The sequence below is a fragment of the Podarcis liolepis genome (assembly GCF_965112155.1).
Source record: "Podarcis liolepis genome assembly, chromosome: 7".
Lineage (NCBI taxonomy): Eukaryota > Metazoa > Chordata > Lepidosauria > Squamata > Lacertidae > Podarcis > Podarcis liolepis.
Window position 1 is genome coordinate 91,088,827 of NC_139561.1, and position 21,458 is coordinate 91,110,284.

A 21,458-nucleotide genomic window follows, 5' to 3' on the forward strand; every position below is an offset into this window, starting at 1 on the left:
ATGGGTCCTAGGCCGCATAGAGCTTTAAAGGTCAAAATCGATCATGGGATTAAATAAAGTTTACCAAAAGTTAACAAATAAAAACTGAAGAACTCTGGGCTCAACAACTCTGGGCAATCCACCCACCCTCCATGAATGCTCCTCGTCCCTCTGATGACAATGGGTAGATCAATGCCTGTTGTTTTATACAGGGAGTAGATTGCAGTCTCTTGGGAGAAAAGCAATGACAAACCTAAACAGCATCTTAAAAAGCAGAGACATCACCTTGCGAACAAAGGTCCGTATAGCTAAAGCTATGGTTTTCCCAGTAATGATGTGTGGAAGTGAGAGCTGGACCATAAAGAAGGCTGATCGCTGAAGAATGGATGCTTTTGAATTCTGGTGCTGGAGGAGACTCTTGAGAGTCCCATGGACTGCAAGAAGATCCAACCTCTCCATTCTGAAGGAAATCAGCCCTGAGTGCTCCCTGGAAGGACAGATCCTGAAGCTGAAGCTCCAAGACTTTGGCCACCTCATGAGAAGAGAAGACTCCCTGGAAAAGACCCTGATGCTGGGAAAGATGGAGGGCACAAGGAGAAGGGGACGACAGAGGACAAGATGGTGGGACAGTGTTCTCGAAGCTACCAGCATGAGTTTGACCCAACTGCGGGAGGCAGTGGAAGACAGGAGTGCTTGGCATGCTCTGGTCCAGGGGGTCAGGAAGAGTCGGACACGACTAAATGACTAAACAACAACAAGTTTGCAGTCTCTTGGGAATTGGAGATGCCTGGCCCAGCCGATCCCAGTCTCGCAGGATCATCTTACAAGTCAGGCCTATAACCTTGAGCAGTAAAAATAGAAGGGGAAGCTCGTCCTCAACACCAGCTGTTTAGAGCACATCTGGAGCTGATCAGGAGGCACTGGCTAAGGGAGAGGAGGGAAGACTGTGGAATAATCATGGGGGGAAAGAAGCAGTCAGGCTGGCACGGAGAGGCGTTCCCTTTTCACCTGCAGGTTACATAAATCCCCTGCCTTGGCCTCAGTATCAGCTCCTCGCTGGGTGGAGCATTAGAAAGCTATTAGTGTGGGATGGGCAGATTAGCCTTCCCTGGAAACACCTGTTAAAACCTCCCCGGAAGCCAGGGAGAGGCTTCAGGAAGGTGAAATCTTGGCTTATTCCCCTGAGATCAAAAGGGAGCTGGTTCAGCCTGGCAGGGCAGATCAGACCACCCCCTTTTTTTGTTAAGCGTCAGCTCAGCCTTCCCCAACTTGGGGTCCCTCCAGAGGTTTTCAGCCACATTTGGAATACAGTGGTACCTCAGGTTCAGTGGCGTAGCGTGGGGAGTGCAGGGGGGGGCGGCCGCACCGGGCGCAACATCGGGGGGGCGCTCGCACTCGCAGCTCTCTGCCCCCTGCTAAAATCCATGGGTTAGGGGGCGCAAATTACTTGCCTTGCCCCGGGTGCTGACAACCCACGCTACGCCACTGCTCAGGTTACAGATGCTTCAGGTTACAGACTCTGCTAAGAACAGTTTCAGCTTAAGAACGGACCTCCGGAACGAATTAAGTACAGTGGTACCTTGGGTTAAGAACTTAATTCGTTCCGGAGGTCCGTTCTTAACCTGAAACTGTTCTTAACCTGAAGCACCACTTTAGCTAATGGGGCCTCCTGCTGCCGCCGTGCTGCCGGAGCCCGATTTCTGTTCTCATCCTGAAGCAAAGTTCTTAACCTGAAGCACTATTTCTGGGTTAGCGGAGTCTGTAACCTGAAGCGCATGTAACCTGAAGCGTATCTAACCCGAGGTACCACTGTACTGTGAACAGTTCAGGTGGCCTCAGCTCAGAAAGGGTGTCACACAGTGGGAAAAGGTTCAGCAAAGGGCAAACAAGATGATAAATTGGGGTGGAGCGACTCCCCCCTATGGGAAAAGGCTGCAGTATTTGGGGCTTTGTAGTTTAGAGAGTCCCGTGGACTGCAAGAAGATCCAACCTCCCCATTCTGAAGGAAATCAGCCCTGAGTGCTCACTGGAAGGACAGATCCTGAAGCTGAGGCTCCAAGACTTTGGCCACCTCATGAGAAGAGAAGACTCCCTGGAAAAGACCCTGATGTTGGGAAAGATGGAGGGCACAAGGAGAAGGGTACGACAGAGGACGAGATGGCGGGACAGTGTTCTCGAAGCTACCAGCATGAGTTTGACCAAACTGCGGGAGGCAGTGGAAGACAGGAGGGCCTGGCGTGCTCTGGTCCAGGGGGTCACGAAGAGGCGGACACGACTAAACGACTAAACAACAACAACAACAACAATAACAATGGGGCTGGTTGCAGTTGGAGATGGTTTAACCTGGCTGTCCTCATGATGGGAATCAATGTCTCCCACAGCTCCAAGCAAGAGATTCTCGACTATGCAGCTCATTCTCTGGGAGGTGAGCAGTGGCGTAGCATGGGTTGTTAGCACCCGGGGCAAGGCAAGTAATTTGCGCCCCCTAACCCGTGGATTTGCGCCCCCTAACCCGTGGATTTGAGCCCCTAACCCTAACCCCCAGATGTTGCGCCCGGTGCGGCCAGCCCCCCCTGCACCCCCCACGCTACGCCACTGGAGGTGAGAGGTTGCACCTCACAACTGCTCATTAGTTGGTGTTCAGTTTCTAACAAGAGGGCAGCCAGGGCATAAAGGCAAAGGGACCCCTGGCCATTAGAGGTCCAGTCATGACCGACTCTGGGGTTGCGGCGCTCGCTTTATTGGCCAAGGGAGCTGGCGTACAGCTTCCGGGTCATGTGGCCAGCATGACTAAGCCGCTTCTAGCGAACCAGAGCAGCGCACAGAAACGCCATTTACCTTCCCACCAGAGTGGTAGCTATTTATCTACTTGCACTTTGACGTGCTTTTGAACTGCTAGGTTGGCAGGAGCTGGGAGGGAACAATGGGAGCTCACACTATCACGGGGATTCGAACCGCCCACCTGCAGATCAGCAAGCCCAAGAGGTTCAGTGGTTTAGACCACAGCGCCACGCGCATTTACCTTACCTTTTACCCAGTAAAGGTAAAGGGTAAAGGGACCCCTGACCATTAGGTCCAGTTGTGGCTGACTCTGGGGTTGTGGCACTCATCTCGCTTTATTAACCAAGGGAGCCGGCATACAGCTTCCGGGTCATGTGACCAGCATGACTAAGCCGCTTCTGGCGAACCAGAGCAGCGCACGGAAACACTGTTTACCTTCCCGCCAGAGCGGTACCTATTTATCTACTTGCACTTTGACATGCGCTCCTGTCGCAGGAATTCGAACCGCCGACCTTCTGATCAGCAAGCCCTAGGCTCAGTGGTTTAGACCACAGTGCCACCCGCGTCATAGCCTCTTCTAAAAGACAAGCCCTCTGAACACGAAACTCACCCCAAACTGTTTGTGGATACTCAAGCGATATCCACATGTTCACATCCACATATCCAATCTGCACATGTTCAGAGGCAATTTTCCATTTGGTGGGGCAGGGGGATTCATGGTTTGCTATGTTCCTGGTTCTGTGCTATATTTCTGGATGTGCTCAGAGGAACTGCTATCTTATTTTTACGACTTCATTGTCCTTTATCGACCACTTCATAGCATCTTAGCACTTCAAATAGCACCTCCAAGAGTCAGGAGAGACTCTCTGCGCAGAATCCTGGCAAGACACTGCCAATTAGCGTAATCAATAATAAATCAGGTCCGCCCAGTGGTCTGATTCAGTATAAAACTGCTTATTATGTTCCATACATGCTATCAGCACACTTGAAGATGTTGCCACGGTCAAACCCTTTAATCCAGGTGTTGCAATGGAACCTGGGGAACTCCCAGCCTCTAGACGAAAGTGGATTTTAACAAGACGGCTAATCCAAACCCTTGGGAAGGGTGTGTCTGTCTTGCACTTACATAAGCTATGGAAAGGTCAGGTGAAGCCTGCGTGGGAGTGGCAATATTTCGCTTCATGCACATAGGATATTTGCACCTCTGAATTCGCTCTCTAGCAGAAGCTCCACCCCTCTGAAACTGAGGGACGCTGCTTGCAGGCTGTCTCGAACCCAGAGCCGCTCTGATTAGAACTGGACTCTTGTTTGGGTCAGGGAGGCGCAGGGGTGCCAGGGATTTAATCTTGGGCGTTCCGCATTCAAAGCAGGTGTTCCTGGGGCTTTTAGTGAGGCATCTGAATGAAGGGTGATGATGATTAGTTTGAAAATTCATCATAAAAACAGGGGGTGGGGAGGGAGGGAGAGAGAAGAAAGCCAGCCAAAGAATGGATTCATTATTGGCATTTGTGTGCTGTCCTTCAGACATACTCCCATGCGGGGGCTGGGGCAGCGCCGCCATGTTCCCAGGATGGTGGGAATGTTCCTTATTGATGCCAGGCATTTTTATCCTGCTCTTCAGCCAAATGAAGCTGTCAAGGAGGGGCTTAGCAAATGTCACTGAAAACCCCTGCCCACAGCACAAAAGGAAAAAGGGATTGTGAGGGAAGAGGAAAAAAGAAAGCTCGGGCAGATTTACGGGTCACAAGCAGAATGGCTCCTGAAGACCTTTCCAAAATAGGAGAATATGAGACTTGGGATCAATCAACTCATTTGTGAACTGATGTGGGGGGAGGGGCAGTAACCCGTGAGGCTCAGAGTTTAGAGCAATTTAGTTTACATATGATACAACAATTCAGTGTGTGTGTATATATATATAAATATACACACACACACACACACATATATACATATATATATACATACACACAGTGGTACTTCAGGTTAAGTACTTCATTCGTTCCAGAGGTCCGTTCTTAACCTGAAACTGTTCTTAACCTGAAGCACCACTTTAGCTAATGGGGCCTCCCGCTGCTGCCGTGCCACCAGAGCACAATTTCTGTTCTCATCCTGAAGCAAAGTTCTTAACCCGAGGTAATATTTCTGGGTTAGCGGAGTCTGTAACCTGAAGCATATATAACCTGAAGTGCATGTAACCCAAGGTACCACTGTGTATGTATACATATGTGTGTGTGTATGTGTGTGTGTGTATATATATATATATATATATATGCTTTCGGAGATTTTCACGGGTATAGGAATGCAGGTTTTGGTGTCTTCGGGTGTCTTCCCGTGTAAGAGTTGGGGTGTCTAGGCGACGTTTCGACGAGGTCTCACTCGTCATCTTCAGGCTGGTGCTTTCGGCTTCTTGTTACTGGAACAGAGCCAGTAACAAGCTCTGTTCCAGTAACAAGAAGCCGAAAGCACCAGCCTGAAGATGACGAGTGAGACCTCGTCGAAACGTCGCCTAGACACCCCAACTCTTACACGGGAAGACACCCGAAGACACCAAAACCTGCATATATATATATATATATATATATATATATATATATATACACACACACACACACACACACACACATGATTTTCTTACCTTCAAACAACGAATGTTAGGCTGTGAATCAAAGTATTGTACAATTCATTCCACCATTCCACATACCTTTTTATTTCTTGGTAATATGCAAAAATTAAACAAATGTCTAATTAACCATCTACCTTTGAACCAAGCGGGTTATTGGCGGTAGACTGCGGGAGCTTGTCTGAATTTGTTTCCCCTCCCCTCGCTCTTTCCCTAAAAGGGTCATCTTCACATCTTGTGGCAATGAGTCCCGTGAGTGAACTATGATACTGTGATATATATATATTTGGCGGGGAGGTGGGGCTAAGTGCCGACCCTCCTGGCAATAATACAAATCTACTCCTTGGCAGGTATTTAAAAGCACCCCCCGGAATCTTCCCCCTAATGTGGGGTGGGGGGGTTGGTTTCTTGAGAGGGGGGGCGAGAAGAGAGGTGACCCCCCCGCCTTCCCCTCCGCGCGCCTCCCGCTCCCAATGCCATTTCTAGAACGGTAGTAAAAGTTTCTAATAATAAAAAGCCGCGGCGGCAAACACGAAAGCTCTCCAGCGCCGCCGTCGCCGCCGCCGAATCCGCGAGGCCTGTGAGAAAGGGATTCCCTCTGACGTCATTGCTAGGATACCAAACAAACACAGCCGAGACAAGGCCATATATGGCTAATTGCGTCACAGGAACTCCGGCGGGGCGGAGCGAGGGATCCCCGCTGAAATAGACCTTTGGCGGCCCCGCACGGAGACCCCTTTGGGCAAGCGGGGAGGTCGGGGAGAGAGGGAGCCGCGGGCCGAGTTTCGGGGTCGGCGAGGTCCGGGATCGCCGGGGATCCGCGTTTGGGGGGCCGGATCGGCGCGCTTCCTGGTTGACGTCACGAGGGGCACGGCCCCCCTCTTGTATAAATAGGCTGCGAGGCAGAGCGTGGTTCATTCATAAGATTTCGGGCCCGGGAAGGAAGACCGGCGGCGGGCAGCGGAGACAGAAGCGAGCGCCCGAGGGGAGATCCCGACACTACTGCTCGGAAACCGACCGATCGCTTCGGATTGCTGGCTGCTTGTTTTGGGGGGAGGGGGGAGGCTTTTCTCCCGGGCGCGCGTTGGGGTTGGAGTTGGCTCGACCGGTGGAACTTCGGCCTGCCGCTGCCTTCGGGACCATGCTGTTGCTTTGAAAGGAGAGCGAAGGGGGGGACCCGAGGGAGCCGTCTCCCCCTCCGCCAGGCGACCCGGGGAAGAGCAACTCTCGCAGGCGTCCCGAGCCTCCTCCTGTCTCGGATCCGGCGGCGGCGGCGGCGACCACGGCAGCGGCGGCAGCAGCAGCGGCGGGAGGGTCGGCCGGCTGGCTGTGCTCGGCGCTCACCTTGGCTTCCAGGCGCCCCCGGCGAGGCCGCGGCCTTTCCCCGGCGCCCCCGAGGGAGATGTATCAGGGCTTCCCCGGAGACTACGACTCCACCTCCCGGTGCAGCTCGTCCCCTTCGGCCGAGTCCCAGTACCTCTCCTCGGTGGATTCTTTCGGGAGCCCCACGGCCGCCGCTGCCGCCTCCTCGCAGGTAAGAGCCGCGGATCGCGGTGTGTGTGTGTGTGTGAAGGGACAAACACTTGCTTGGCGGGTTCTTTCGTCCAGCCATAGGAGTCGGGGGGGGTGCGTCCTTTGCACCGGACTCTTCCGGGCGCCGGGATCCAGGAGATCGGAGGCGGGGACGGGGCTCCCTTCTTACTCCCCTTGCAGTTCCCTGCACCCCCAGCCCCTGATCCAAGCGCTGGTCAGCTCGGGGTCTCCGGTGCTTGCATGCCTGTCTGCCTATCGGGGGACTCTCACGCCCCCCCCCCACCGCAACTGCATGTGCTTTTCGTTTTCCTCTTCCCTCCCCGCCGTCCTTCCTTTTTTGCCCCACCTGCCCACTTCGGCCGATCCCCTCCCAAATTGATCCCGATCGCGGTACAGATCCCCCCCTTCCCTATTTTATTTCGTTTTTAAAACACGCGGAAATTAATTCTCCGGATCGGGTGTCCGACCCACGATTGGAAAGCAAAATATAATTAAAATATTCCGGCAACAGCGATTGAAACGGATCTCCCGCAAAACTCTCCCCGCGCGCGCAAGTCTCCCCTGCGGTCCGCATTCCTCAACACTCTCTCTCTCCGCTTCCCGCACCCCGCTTCCCTCCGGGGTTTCGAACGCGCATGCGCGGAGAGGAGGAGGGGGGGAGTGGAGGAGGCGAGCGCGAAGACGAAAGGGGGGAAAGGGGGGCGGGGTTGTGCGTAACGCATGACGTGCTGGAACCCTCCGTGCTGACGTGAAGCACGCACGGCGCGTTTCTCCTCCACCTCCTCCTCCTCCCCGAGGCGCGCGGGTTATTTTGGAACGCTGGTCCACCCCCGTTGCTAAGGGGCGGGGCGGGCGGGAGGAGCGCGCGGATTGGCCGGGCCTGGGAAGGGGAGGCCACGCCCCCTCCAGCCCCTGCTTGCTGCTGCTGCTGCTTCTATCTTGGTGCAAGTCAGCAGAGCAAAAAGGAAATGCTAAAAATAATCCTCTCCAACTGTGGAAGGAGCAGGAGTGCAATGCTTTGCGTCCCGTATTTCGGGGGGCAGTTTCTAGCTCCGCACTCCAGAATGCCCCCTTTAGCTGGAAGAGAGAAATGGGTCTTGCTCCAGCCCATAATAAGCATCCATCTCTTTCCTTCCCTTGTTAAATTGGGAGAGGAAGATGCATGCCTGCTCGCCCTCCCAATGTTTTCCCTGGTCCTCTGGGAGCTCTGTAGGGGCGCGCACCCCCCCTCTGCAATTCAGAGGGGGGTGCAGTGAAGGGATGGAGGAGCCCCACGGCTTGCTCTGACCCACTGGCGAACGTGGGAAATGGGTAATGTTATTGGCCATCAGTGCACTTGCCTCTGACACTCTAGCCAGGAATGGCAGCCAGCCCCCGACCCATTTGGAAGTGTGGGGCGGAAGGCCAGATAAAGTGGCTTGGAGGCAGCTTGGCTTCCCTGTGAATTGCATAGCGTCACTCGGGTGAAACCCTTTCCCTTTGCAGCAAATTTTAGGGATGAGCCTCATTTTGTCCTCGGATTCACTGCTTTTCCCACCTGGAGCTGCGTTGCTTTAGAGCTCCTTGTCTAAGAGTTATTTCTGAGCTGTGTTACCTGCAGGGGGAAATCTCTGGCAGCTTTCTTCCCCTCAGATCTTATTGTACTTGGGACTCTTATTATATCACACCTTCTGGTAGCTTGTGTGCTTTGAGGTTTCGTCCTAAAAAAAGACGAGGAAAAAAGCCAAGGTTTCGAACCAGAGACTATTATTCCCAGTATAGGTGCAGGATACAACACACACACACACAAATATATGTATCTTCCCCCTGAAAAAGCAATAAAAAGAATTCTGGTATCTTGTCCTAAAAGTGTCCATGGTGGTGGCAGTCACTGATGGCTGATGCTTCTCCTTCATTTGATCTCGTGATATTTGTTAATATTTCCTGATGTCACTTATTCAAGGAATGAGAGGTTAGCATTCAGTTCTCAAGCTGGAGAGGGAACAGTGTTTGCCACAAGCTTCCACAACTCTTTTAACAGAAATCCAACACACACAGTGACAGAATATCTGTTTTGCATCTCCACTGCAGTTGGCAATTCCTCTCTCATAACCCAGATGGCAGGCAGGACTAGATGACAGAGCCAGCTGTGGTGGCTCATTTCATAGAGTTGCCAAGGGGTCATAAGGGGTCATCTGGTCCCAACGCCCTTTGGTCTTAGCTAGGTGACACTTTGGCTTAGATACGGGGTTGGTGCTCCAGGCGTCATTGGGACTAAAGCTGATGGGATTTGACACCGGCTGAAGTTGATGGGATTTGTGGTTCAGCAATGCAGGGGGTTGGAGTAGATGACCCTCGGATCCCATTCCAACTCTACAGTTCTGTGAACACCTGGAGGGCAGCAGGCTATTGCTCATCACTTTTCTCTCCGCCCCCCCCCAAATGAGCTCAAAGCGACTTACAAACATTAAATAATAATAATAATAATATATTATTTATACCCCACAAATCCAGCTGGGTTTCCCCAGCCACTCTGGGAGGCTTCCAACAAAGTATTAAAATACAGTAGTCTTCCCTAAAGCTTCCCTAAAGAGGGCTGCCTTCAGATGTCTTCTAGCAGTCTGGTAGTTGTTTTTCTCTTTCACATCTGGTGGGAGGGCGTTCCACAGGGCAGGTGCCACTACCGAGAAGGCCCTCTTGGTAGTGGCCAAGGTTGCTTTTGAAAAACCGTAATAACGAATGAGGTTGAGAAGAAACCAGCTGCACACACTAGCTCCCACAAACATTTTATTGATAAAGCAAAATACTTCATTTGTTAGGCATTCGCCTTGGGGGGCGAATGATCCATGTCACCTGGATCATTTAGGACACGGTTGCCCGCAAAGGTGCTTCGTGAAGAAGGAACATGGAAGCCTTATTTCTGCCGTCCTCTGAGCATGCATGCCTCTCTCTCTCTCTCTCTCTCTCCAGGAGTGCAGTGGCCTTGGGGAAATGCCCGGATCCTTTGTGCCAACAGTGACTGCCATATCGACTAGCCAAGACCTGCAGTGGTTGGTGCAGCCCACCTTGATTTCCTCCATGGCCCAGTCTCAGCAGCCTCCGGGCCAGCAAATGCCTCAACAACAACAGCAGCAGCAGCCACCCACTGTGGACCCCTACGACTTGCCGGGGACCAGCTACTCCACCCCAGGACTGAGCGCTGCCTACGGTGCCGGCCCCTCGGGGCTGCCTGCTGCCCAGCCACGCTCCACCAGGGCCCGGGCCCGAAGGACTCGGGAGGAAACGGTGAGCGGGGAGGATTGTAGGGCCCTGCTTCTCCTGTGGAACTTCCTCTGGGGAGCCGGCGACGAGGTTATTAACTCAAATCGTTTTGCACCCTTGATTTGGCCCTGCTTGACAGATTCCCCAAATAGCCTTAACGGTTGCCTTTGGTATATATATTTTTGGGGAGGGATGTTGGCTGGTTGCCTTTGCTGCCCTCTTGCCCCCTTGGTAGCTTGGGGGAAAGGTGGGAGAAAGTATGGGCGACTTAATTCAGATTGCAGCGACGAATTTGCCAGTCCACTGTAGCCGGAACCACTTCGGATTCCTGGCTGGGCAGTGTCCAGCTAAGGTGGGCTGCTTGACCCTCCCAAATCTGGTGTTCCGACGTTGCTGCATCTTTTCATAGACTTGCAGAGTTGGGAAGGGGCTCCTGGGGGTCATCTAGCCCAACCCCCTGCAATGCAGGAATCTTTTGACCAATGCGAGGCTCAAACCCACAACCTCCGGATTAAGAGTCTCACAGGGTTACTTGAGTGTATTCTCCTGGGTTGAATACTGGGGTGTAAAACCCAGTATGTCCATTTGTCCCACCAGAATGAGCAAGGATATACGGCAGGGGTTGGTTGTGTGGATCCCAGGATTCTTGACAGCCAGTCAGGAAAAGGGATCTGCTGTCTCTTCATGAAGTCCAAAGACAGACCAGCTTCTCCAAGGTTCATTAGGGACGGATGCAGCTGGTTTGCCCTGCAGGAGAGAGGTGGTGGCAAAGTCCTTTGGGATGATGCCATGTCCAGAAAGGGAGAATTGTCTCTAGCCTTCATCCATGGACTGACCGCCTCTTTCTCCTGCCCTTGCAGCTGACACCCGAAGAGGAAGAGAAACGCCGTGTCCGGAGGGAGAGGAACAAGCTTGCAGCGGCCAAGTGCAGGAATCGCCGCCGTGAACTGACAGACCGACTTCAAGCGGTGAGTGGAGAACGGGGACTTCCTGGCCATGAGCTTTTTGGTGCCACTGGCCCTGCCCTTGGGGGGGGGGGAACCCACAAGCTTTGAGGGCGGTGGAGCTGCCTCAGGGCCCTGTTCTGCCTGGCTCAATGGCCAATTTCTATCTATTGCATTTATATCCCACCTCCCTCACATTTAATCTCCACAACAGCCCTGCGAAGTAGGTCAGGCTGAGAGATAAGAGACTGTGACCGGAGATCTCACGGTGAGCTTCACGGCCAAGTGGGGGTTTGAATCCTGGTGTCTCTCAGGCTCTAACCACTACCCCATGTTGTCTCTGCGTGCCAGGGATTACCATTTTAAGGGGCCACAAACGGCCAATTATTTCATTCCCTATGACCGTGGGGTAAAGCCAAAGAGCCTGTCTGGGAATGTCTCTCCTGTTCCTGCCCTTCTCGCCCTCCAACCCCACACAGCCCCAAAGCTGCACTGATCCAATCTTCCAAAACCCCAGTGAAGCCCCAAAATCCAGGTTTTTCAGGGCGCAAAGGGTTTGAAATGTTTTTTCTTCCATCAGGATATTTGAAAAAGGTGTTGGTTTAAAAAAAAAAAAATAGGCTGCAACTGCTGATTTTTAATGCTGTTCTCCCTGTGGCTTGTTCTAAGCTCTTTTGGGCTCCCATATTTAGGATAACAAGCTTTATTTACAAATCTTCAAAAATGGACAGCTCATCCCCATCTTTTGGGGACCAGGCAAACCCCAGTTCCTCCCTTCTCCTGAGCTTCAAGCGGAGAGGGGGTTGTCTCCTCTTGCTTTCCCTCCACTATCCCTGCAATGTAGGCAACAGCTCTAGGCCGCCATCTTGGAGGATGCTAGAGGAATGGGCGCCATAGAGTCTGTTGGCCAGAGCGGTTCTCGTCCAGCGGTGGCCCCTCTGGTCCTGCAGGCGCCATTTTGAAAGAGGGCAAAGGGGCGCTTGCTTGGCTAGAGCAGGGGAAATGGCAGACTCCCTGACTGCAGTGCCCCCCAAAACTAGGATGCCCCCCCAAAAAACTAGGCATAGACTTCTGCCTGGGAGGCTTTTGAAGTAGTTTATCCTCTGAAGTTGATGGAATTAGGGAAGACTTTGAGAGCTTGGTGCCCTCCAGGGAAGTTTGGTCTCTGTATGGCATATGGAAAAGGCAGATGAGTTGGGTCTAGTCTGGTGGGATCCATGACCACTCTTGCTTCTCCTTGGTTGGGTATTGGAGCAGGCAGCGAGGCAAGATGGCAGATGCAGACGTCCCTGGCTGGGCTTGAACCACCAACCTTCTGGTGGTGGTGGTTATTATTATTAGAATTTATATACTGCCCTGTACCCGGGGGTCTCCAGGCAGTTCACAGAATAAATCCAAGATATAAAGCCACAAAATACCTAATAAAAAGAAAAACAAGAACCCAATAGCCGCCCCCACAAAACAAAACACATTTTAAAAGGCTATAGGATGTCAATCAGATCAGCCAAAGGCCTGGTTAAAAAGGAATGTTTTTGCCTGTCGCCTAAAGGTGTATAATGAAGGCGCCAGGCAAACTTCCCTGGGGAGAGCATTCCACAGATGGGGGGCCACCGCAGAAAAGGCCCTGTTCTTGTGTTGCCACCCTCTGCACCTCTTGAGGAGGAGGCACACAAAGGAGGTGATGATCTCAGGGTCTGGGTTGGTTCATATAGAAACAGGCGGTCCTTGAGGTATTGCAGTCCTGAGCCTCTGGGGAATTTTGGCCAGGCGCACCTGGTGTCCCTCCCAGCTCCCCAATTCCACACCATCTCACCTCACCTCCCCTTCCTTGCCCCCCCCCCCATGGCTTCCTTGCTGACTCCGCTGATGTCCCCGCTCCTTCCCCAGGAGACCGACCAGCTGGAGGAGGAGAAGGCTGAGCTGGAGTCGGAGATCGCGGAGCTTCAGAAGGAGCGCGAACGGCTGGAGTTTGTCCTGGTGGCTCACAAGCCCAGCTGCAAGATCCCTTATGAGGACGTGCCAGAACTGATCGGGCAGCCGGGCACCTCGGGCGAGGTGAGCGCTTTAGCCCTGGCGGTCAAGGAGGACCCCTTTGGGCCCACGGCCTACTCGTCGCTGCCCCTCCACTACCAGCAGACCCTTGGCGGAGTGCAGGCCTTGTCCCCAGCGGAGGTAGCGTTTTCTAGTTCTTACTTTTCACATGGTGAACAGCTGACCGACCCGTACCCGGCTAACCCTTCCTATACGTCTTCGTTTGTCTTCACCTACCCAGAGGGAGCCACCTGCGGAGCCACACACCAGCGGAACAGCAGCAGCGACCAGTCCTCGGACTCCCTGAACTCTCCCTCGCTCCTTGCGTTGTGAAACTCAAAAAAAACACGCAAAAACAAAACACAAAAGCCCAACTGCCTCCCAATCTCGAAACCTTTTCTCTGCCTGACCTCCATTGGAAAAAACCAAACGACCCACGTGCGCAAACTTCTGCATTAAGCGAAGGGGGGCACAAGAGAGAGAGAAATGGCAAATGCGTACCCCCCAGCGTGGGAGCATCGAACCTTTAAAACACCAGTATCTATCTATAAAGAGACCAAGTCACCCGCCAGCCCTCGCTGCACCAGCACCCACAATCACAAGCTCTGTGACCATGTTGTTGTTGATGTTCAGACTGCCGGGGTGCAGTGAGTGGAACGCCTTTTTGTGTCTCGACGGTCGCTTTCAACATTTCCTTGTTTTTTGGGCTTTGCAATTTCCAAATGGGAGAGCGAAGGAGGAAGGATGTTTCTGAGCTGCAGCGATGGATGATCTACCCTCCGCCTCGGAAGAACTCTGAGCCTAAAACTTGCTTTCTGGGGGGAAACGGGGCCCTAGCCTTTTGCCGAACGTGGACTTTTTGGCTGAGTATGGACTGTGACGATGGTTCTCTGATTCTTACTGCCTTTTGTTCATGGAATCATAGATTTGTAGACTTGGAAAGGGACCCCAAGGGGTCGTCTTGTTGTAAGAAGCTGAGCAAAAGGGGATGACCTGTCAGTAGGGGGAATGAGGAGGAATGGGGGTGGGCTCCCTCCCCCCTGTTCTAGCAGACCCTACATTGCCTGGCTGCTTGTGAATCTTCTGCCAGCTGCACGGTTAGAAATGGGCACTCTCAACGCACTTTTCCAAGTTATCAGCCTGCACTATGAAACGTGGTTGAGAGATTGACCGGCCATCGACCATCCTTTCCCAAATTATTTTGGCAGGTGCCTACTGTCAACCTCAATAAAAAAGTCTAGAATATGGCGCAGGAGGTGCTTAAAAGCTTTGTTTTCTGTGTGGCTTAAACTTGCTGCCTGATCAGAGGAGCATGCTTACACAGAAGTAAGCGCAACAGAATTCAGTTCCTTATGAGTTGCACCCTTAACGCGCAGAGGAGCAAGTCTACTTTAATAGGCTTGCAAGCAGAAATTATTCCAGTTCACACGATTACTAGTTTAGGCACTTTGGTGAATGTCCTGGGAATATAATCAAAGGGCAGTAGAAAAGTATTTGCTCTTAACAAAGTATGAAGAAAAAGTAGTTTTCTTCTTTTTCTTCATGCTGTGTTAATATATATTTATATATTGAGTTCAATACAAAATTGAAAACTTAATTAATGAGAACCTCGGCTGCAAAACTCACCAGGTTTTTAACTTGTGCAATAGTTTGGCAGCCCTGGTGTGCCTGTCAGAAAATACAGAAGCCTTTTAGAGGATGGCAGCCTCCATGCTTGTAAAGAAAAAGGAAAAGTAGCTTTTTCGCTAGGAATTTGCACAGTGGGCTGTCTGGAACGCCACGTCTCTTAATTTTGTCCAGCTGGTTGGGGGGCCAGCTCTACATTGGGTCTACCCACCGCCTTTTAAACTTGGCCACATCCCCACCCCCGAATGAATCCTCTTCCCACTAGGGGCTTCTTCCTTTGCTCGGTTTCCCGTGGGTGGGTGGCTGGCAACCATTTTGCCGGGATGTTGGGGAGCTGCGCTTGGTGATATACTGTGAACGGACCTCTCTCCCTCCTCCTTGTATAGATGCTTTCCTCCCCGACCCTTGATATTGTGACACTATGTACTTTAAGCTGCCTGTAACCTCTCGGTTTCCTTTTGCTTGATGTATCCGTGGTTTTTGAAGCTGGCTCTTCTCCCCACCATCCTTTTCTCCCTTGGTGACACTGTTGGTGAGAAAAAAAACCTCTGGATATTTAGCTGATTTCCATCCCCGGCTGCAGCCTTTTCCTATTTTCTGGGCTTCTGGCTTCCTTCCTGGTGGATATCCCTTTAGGGTGCCCGGATCCTCAAATGTGAGCTCCCTTTTTGAAAAGTGTCGGTGGCTCAGCCTGTCCCAGCATTTCAATCGGTTTGCAGCCGTGTAGCTTGTGAAGTGGCCCCCCCACCCCACCCCAGGGTCTCCTTGCGCCCTGTTGCTTTGGTTGCCAACGCCAAGCGGCGCTTGTGTATCTCTTGTGTGTGATCTTGTGCAACAGCGCTGCCCGCTTCTGACACCGCGCTGCCTCTTATTAACCTGCCACACGAGTGTGTTTATGGACTGGGGTAAAACAAAAAAACAAAAACAGCTGCCTTGTTGCTTTTATGGAGCTCTAGAGCACGCCGTTAAGGATGTTTCCAAAAAACTTTCCTCGTGACCAAGCTTTCAATGTTGTGTTTAATTTTAATTTTTTTAAAAAACCAGAATTATTTTTAATCTTATGGACTTTTATTTTAACCGGCTTTTATTTTTAATTGCTTATTATACACTTGCTGGGGAAACGGGGGAATATTTTTAATTTTTTAACTATTATAATAATTATTATATTATTTTTACCCCCTTGTGCTGTAATATTATTTTTTGTGTGATGTTGTTTTGTTAAGCAGCAGCGGGGGGCGCCGTCGGACGGGAAGGAGGGGAGAGAACTCTGGACCCGGCTGGCGACTCTTTCCCTGCACTTAACCTTGGCTAGCAAAAATAGCAAATAAAGACAGCTTTGAAAAATGCACTTTTTAACGATGGATATAAGATCTCTATTTTTTCAAACTCCTGTAAAGTTAACATTAAGGTGCAATAAAAAAAAGAAGAAAAACCTCGAGCCGTCGAGCTGCCTGGCTTTCTCTGCACCGAAACCCCCATCACCTTGTGCCTTAACCCTTCACATTCAGACCCTGGGGTGGCCGGGTAGCAGAAGCTGCTATTGGGGTTGGCTTGCCATGTTTATGCGCTGGGACCTTGTTTGGTGTTGGAGTGCCCTCTGCAGCATGCTAAGCGAAAGCACACACGGTTAGATCTCCTGGAAAGCAGATTTTGGGGTGTATGTGTGTAGTTACGACCCTTAAATCCAGGGTCTAAAATTCAAAAGAAGCCATGATCAAAGTGTTGGTGCTGACCTTTAAAGCCCTAAACTGCCTCGGTCCAGTATACCTGAAGGAGCGTCTCCACCCCCATCGTTCTGCCCGGACACTCAGGTCCAGCTCCGAGGGCCTTCTGGTGGTTCCCTCACTGCGAGAAGTGAGGTTACAGGGAACCAGGCACAGGGCCTTCTCGGTGGTGGCACCCGCCCTGTGGAACGCCCTCCCACCAGATGTCAAAGAGAAAAATAACTACCAGATTTTTAGAAGACATCTGAAGGCAGCCCTGTTTAGGGAAGCTTCTAATGTTTAACAGACTACTGTATTTTAATACTTTGTTGGAAGCCGCCCAGAGTGGCTGGGCAAACCCAGCCAGATGGACAGGTTATAATTAATAAATGATGATGATGATCAGGCCAAAGGGGCCCATCTAGACACCAACATCCTGTTCTCACAGGGGCCAGCCATGATGGGAAACTTGCGAGCAGGATCCAAGCACAAGAGCAACTGTAGCAGGAACCCCCCACCCCAATCATTCTGTTTGTACAAACTATACACACACACACACACACACACACACACACACACACACACACACACACACACTACATACGCCACATTTCTGTTATAAATTCATAGAAAAATCAACCATACATCGGATTTGCACTGTTCCATTTTTATTTTACTCCATATGACAAGGACTATCAAAGGGGGGTGGCTTGGTTCTGGTCAGCCATAATCCCTTCACCATCCCAGCACATCCACAGGAGCCCTGCCCAGTTGCTATGCCAACCCTGATGATCCCAGACAGAAGACAATCAAGATCACAAAGAACTTGCATATGGGAGTGGATTCAGCATGGACTGAAACAAAGGACAATGATCAGATCTTCCCTCTGGGGGCAGGAAACTGCCAACTCCCCTTTGTCTCCTTCCTTCCCCCTGCCCATAAGTGACTCATGGGCAGGGGGAAGGAAGAACCAGCCAGGTGACAGGACACTCAGGTTACCACCAACGCCTCCCTCAACCCCTCCTCTCTGTAATGTATGCATGATGTTTCTGGGGGTGGTCTTGATCTACAGGGTGGCAATTTCAAAAGTTTTTATAAGGCCTTGCACACCATTTTCCTCTGTCTTTCCTCTCTCTTGCAAGTGAGGGGAACACCCTGTTGCAACAGTTCAATAAAGGCCAAGCCTACAGGCTGCTGTTTTGCTCCAAGTTATCCTGGTTGGTGTCTTTGTTTTTGTCCAAGGGAGCCCTCGGATTTTTCTGGTAACACAACCCTCCTGCTGTTTCTGGCAACTCGGATTCAGCAGCCTTGCTGCCTCTGACTGACAGTAGAGGGCAGAATATAGCCCTTGTGGCTGGTAGCAATTGGTAGCCTTCTCCTTTTCCTCTTCCATGAATTTCCTAGGTGGCACATCTGCATGGGAGGGATCTTGTAGGCTCTTCCCAGCATTCCATTGTAATAAACGAAAATCTTCCCTTATTGCGGGGGACACAAGAGCCCTTATAGAGTCCTTTGCGGGGGGGGCGGGCTGTCAGATAGGAAGGAGAGAAGAGAACTCCTGAACCCGGCTGGTGACTCTTCTCTGCACTTAACTTTGGCTAGCAAAAATAGCAAATAAAGACAGTTTTGCAAGACTAGGAAACTTTGATGCTCCTCCGTCTGGATCCCAATTGCATGTCACCTTCCCCACCCCCACCCCCCGACTTCCAGCCAACTTTTGGTTTGAATGTTCCAACCCTGCTTTTCGTTGAATTCCAAAGATTTAAAGAGTTTGGAACTAGAATGAACTACCGTTTCACACAGCACATAGTTAAAACTGTGGAACTCCCTGCTGCCGTGTGCTGGGCCTGGGGGTAAGCCGTGAAACGCAGTCCAGGATCCGAAGGTTCTGCTGGGAGTCAGTCCGACAGGGCCAAGGCAGGACACGAGGCAGGAAACCAGGCAAGGACAGGTGCAGGATCTAGCATACAGCAATGTTACTCCCGCAACCTGGGGCGGGGTCCAGCAGCCTTTTATCTCTGTCGGGGTGACGGCCGGTCCTGATCCCCCGGCAACTTACCGTATTTTTCGCTCTATAAGACGCACCAGACCACAAAACGCACCTAGTTTTTGGAGGAGGAAAACAAGAAAAGAAATATTCTGAATCTCAGAAGTCAGAACAACAAGAGGGATCGCTGTGAAGGAAAGCAGCAATCCCTCTTGCTCTTCTGGCTTCTGGGATAGCTGCGCAGCCTGCATTCGCTCCATAAGACGCACACACATTTCCCCTTACTTTTTAGGAGGGAAAAAGGGAGTCTTATAGAGCAAAAAATACGGTACCTCCCTGTTCCGCCTGAAGGCGAGCACTCTTCCTGCGAGTACTCAGGTCTCTCCTTCTCTCAGACCTGAGTCTCTGCAGCTCAAGAGACGTCGGTGGGTGACTAGACCCAGAGGCTGCCTCAGCCTCCCCTGACCCAACCGGTAGTGGAGCAGCTGTAAGTGATGGCCCAGCTGGAGGCAACGAGGTCATCCCCGCATCTGGAGCCAGGGCAGGATCAGGCCCCTGACTCGGCCCAGCTGGGGTTTGCTGCAGGGGAACCTGTGCAGACTGGGACTCTTCAGGATCAGGCCCCAGGCTTGGTTCAGATGATGCCTGAGGCAAAGGATCCGGTGCAGAATGAGACTCCTCTGGTTCCGAGTCCGAGCCCCAGTCCCAGGCCATCACACGCAGGATCCAGGGCTGGCCACCAACTTATTAAATTAAATTAAATTATTATTTATGCCCCGCCCCTCCGGGTTTAAAAACTGGGCTCAGGGTGGCTAACAGCAAACACAAAACATTGATTAAAATGCGACTTAAAAACAGCATAGAAACAACATAAAATACAACATAAATGCAGCATCAATGTCAATAAAGTTAAAAAATTCAGGGGTCATTTTTTGGGGGGGATGGGGGCGGGAAACCCCAGTCAGTAAACATCAAATGATGTTAGACCAGGGAAAACTGGTCAAGTTTGTCCTACTAGGGCCAGCAGGAGACCAGGGAAGAGTTTAAATGTGGGGTCCCAGATGGCTTTAAGAGGATTGGAGGAATTCATGGAAGAGAGGGCTGTTGATGGCAGCTGGAGGCAGCAATAAATCAGAATACTAGTTGCTGGAAGCCCAAAGCAGGGAGTTTTTCTCATGCTCAGATCATGAAGTTTCCCTTTAGGACATCTCTCTTCTGCTAAAATCCATCAGCATTCTTGAGGAGTACAGTTCCCCTAGTTTCCATTATCATACCATCAAAAGGGCAAGAATACACAGCTATTTTAGCATCTTTGGCAGAACTAACATCACCTCCAGTTTCCTTTTTAAATAACCAGGCCATGCAATACTGTAGAAGCACAAATGCCAGAAGCTAGGATCTTGCACTCTCTGATGCTGTCAATATTAAAGTGGCCCGACTCAGGAAGACACATGCCCGAGTGATAAGCTTAGTAAGAAATATTCCATTGCCACATTTTTTACTCATTATTGAAGTTTGCAGCAAAGACGCCACTTCTTCAACATCCCAGAGATTTTTTGCAGATCAGGAAGTATCTCCAAGGCTGTCTTCAAAACTTCTTCATAGCCTTCAATTACCTCTGAAACAGAAAGTCCCATTCTTAGCAGCTCTTCTGCATGTAGGAGGGCTCCAGCAAGCACCAAAATTTGTTCCATCACCAACTTCTTGCTCTTGCATGTGAGAAGCCAAGACAACCATTTTTGCAGCTGGTTGGCCCCAGTTGAGAACAGGATATTGAGTTAGAGGGGCGTCATTTGGCCTGATGAGATCCTGAAGCTCCAATGCTTTGGCCACTTCATGAGAAGAGAAGACTCCCTGGAAAAGACCCTGATGTTGGGAAAGATGGAGGGCACAAGGAGAAGGGGACGACAGAGGACAAGATGGTGGGACAGTGTTCTTGAAGCTACCAGCATGAGTTTGACCAAACTGCGGGAGGCAGTGGAAGACAGGAGTGCCTGGCGTGCTCTGGTCCATGGGGTCATGAAGAGTTGGACACAACTAAATGACTAAACAGCATCTTAAAAAGCAGAGACATTACCTTGACAACAATGGTCCGTATAGTTCAAGCTCTGGTTTTCCCAGTGGTGATGTATGGAAGTGAGAGCTGGACCATAAAGAAGGCTGATCGCTGAAGAATGGATGCTTTTGAATTCTGGTGCTGGAGGAGACTCTTGAGAGTCCCATGGACTGCAAGAAGATCAAACCTCTCCATTCTGAAGGAAATCAGCCCTGAGTGCTCCCTGGAAGGACAGATCCTGAAGCTGAGGCTCCAAGACTTTGGCCACCTCATGAGAAGAGAAGACTCCCTGGAAAAGACCCTGATGTTGGGAAAGATGGAGGGCGCAAGGAGAAGGGGAAGACAGAGGACGAGATTGTGGGACAGTGTTCTCGAAGCTACCAGCATGAGTTTGACCAAACTGCGGGAGGCAGTGGAAGACAGGAGTGCCTGGCATGCTCTGGTCCAGGGGGTCACGAAGAGTCGGACATGACTAAACGGCTAAACAACAAGCAAGCAGGCTCTTCTTAGCCTCTTATGGAACCTCCAGGCCCAGAGGCAGTCTACCTGGATTCCTAGGTTCTTTGGGACATTTGGCTACTGTGAGAGCAGGATGCTGGCTTACATCCCAGCAGGATCGTCTTACATTTCCAAATGCGAATGCCTCCAATGCCTTCTGCTACCTTTCCTCTTTTATAGCTCCACCTGTAGCGTTTGAAGGCCCTTGATGTTTTGTGAAGGGTGCATTATTATTTGGAGACCGCCCACCCCCCGGCCGGCCAGCAATGCAGAGGGGAGACTGGGTCCGCTCTGCCCCTTTTACAAACTGTGCGGAAAGGGGAGTGGGTGATTTGGGCAAATGCAGGCGCTCTCACGTCACCCCCCCATCCCGCCCACCCCCCAGCAGCCCATCCGTACATGAGCCCAACCCCCAATGCAAGAATCACAGTCAGGAGGCCACACGTCAGACACTTGTTGT

At 51.3% G+C, this 21,458-nt stretch overlaps 1 protein-coding gene across 4 annotated transcripts; it reads left to right on the plus strand.

The window, feature by feature from the left end:
• Positions 1 to 6,107: 6,107 nt before the first annotated feature.
• On the plus strand, positions 6,108 to 16,102 carry FOSB (FosB proto-oncogene, AP-1 transcription factor subunit). Of its 4 annotated transcripts, none has more exons than XM_083516305.1 (5): positions 6,108 to 6,914; positions 9,863 to 10,243; positions 11,014 to 11,121; positions 12,985 to 13,269; positions 13,370 to 16,102. In XM_083516305.1, exons 1-5 carry the CDS (start codon positions 6,783 to 6,785, stop codon positions 13,433 to 13,435), a joined length of 972 nt encoding a protein of 323 aa, XP_083372431.1. In that variant the 5' UTR covers positions 6,108 to 6,782; the 3' UTR covers positions 13,436 to 16,102. The 4 variants fall into 4 exon arrangements, with proteins under 4 accessions (XP_083372431.1, XP_083372429.1, XP_083372432.1 ...); XM_083516306.1 differs by having other exon boundaries at positions 6,113 to 6,914; positions 9,863 to 10,177; XM_083516303.1 differs by having other exon boundaries at positions 6,111 to 6,914; positions 12,985 to 16,102.
• The last annotated feature ends 5,356 nt before the right edge of the window (positions 16,103 to 21,458 follow it).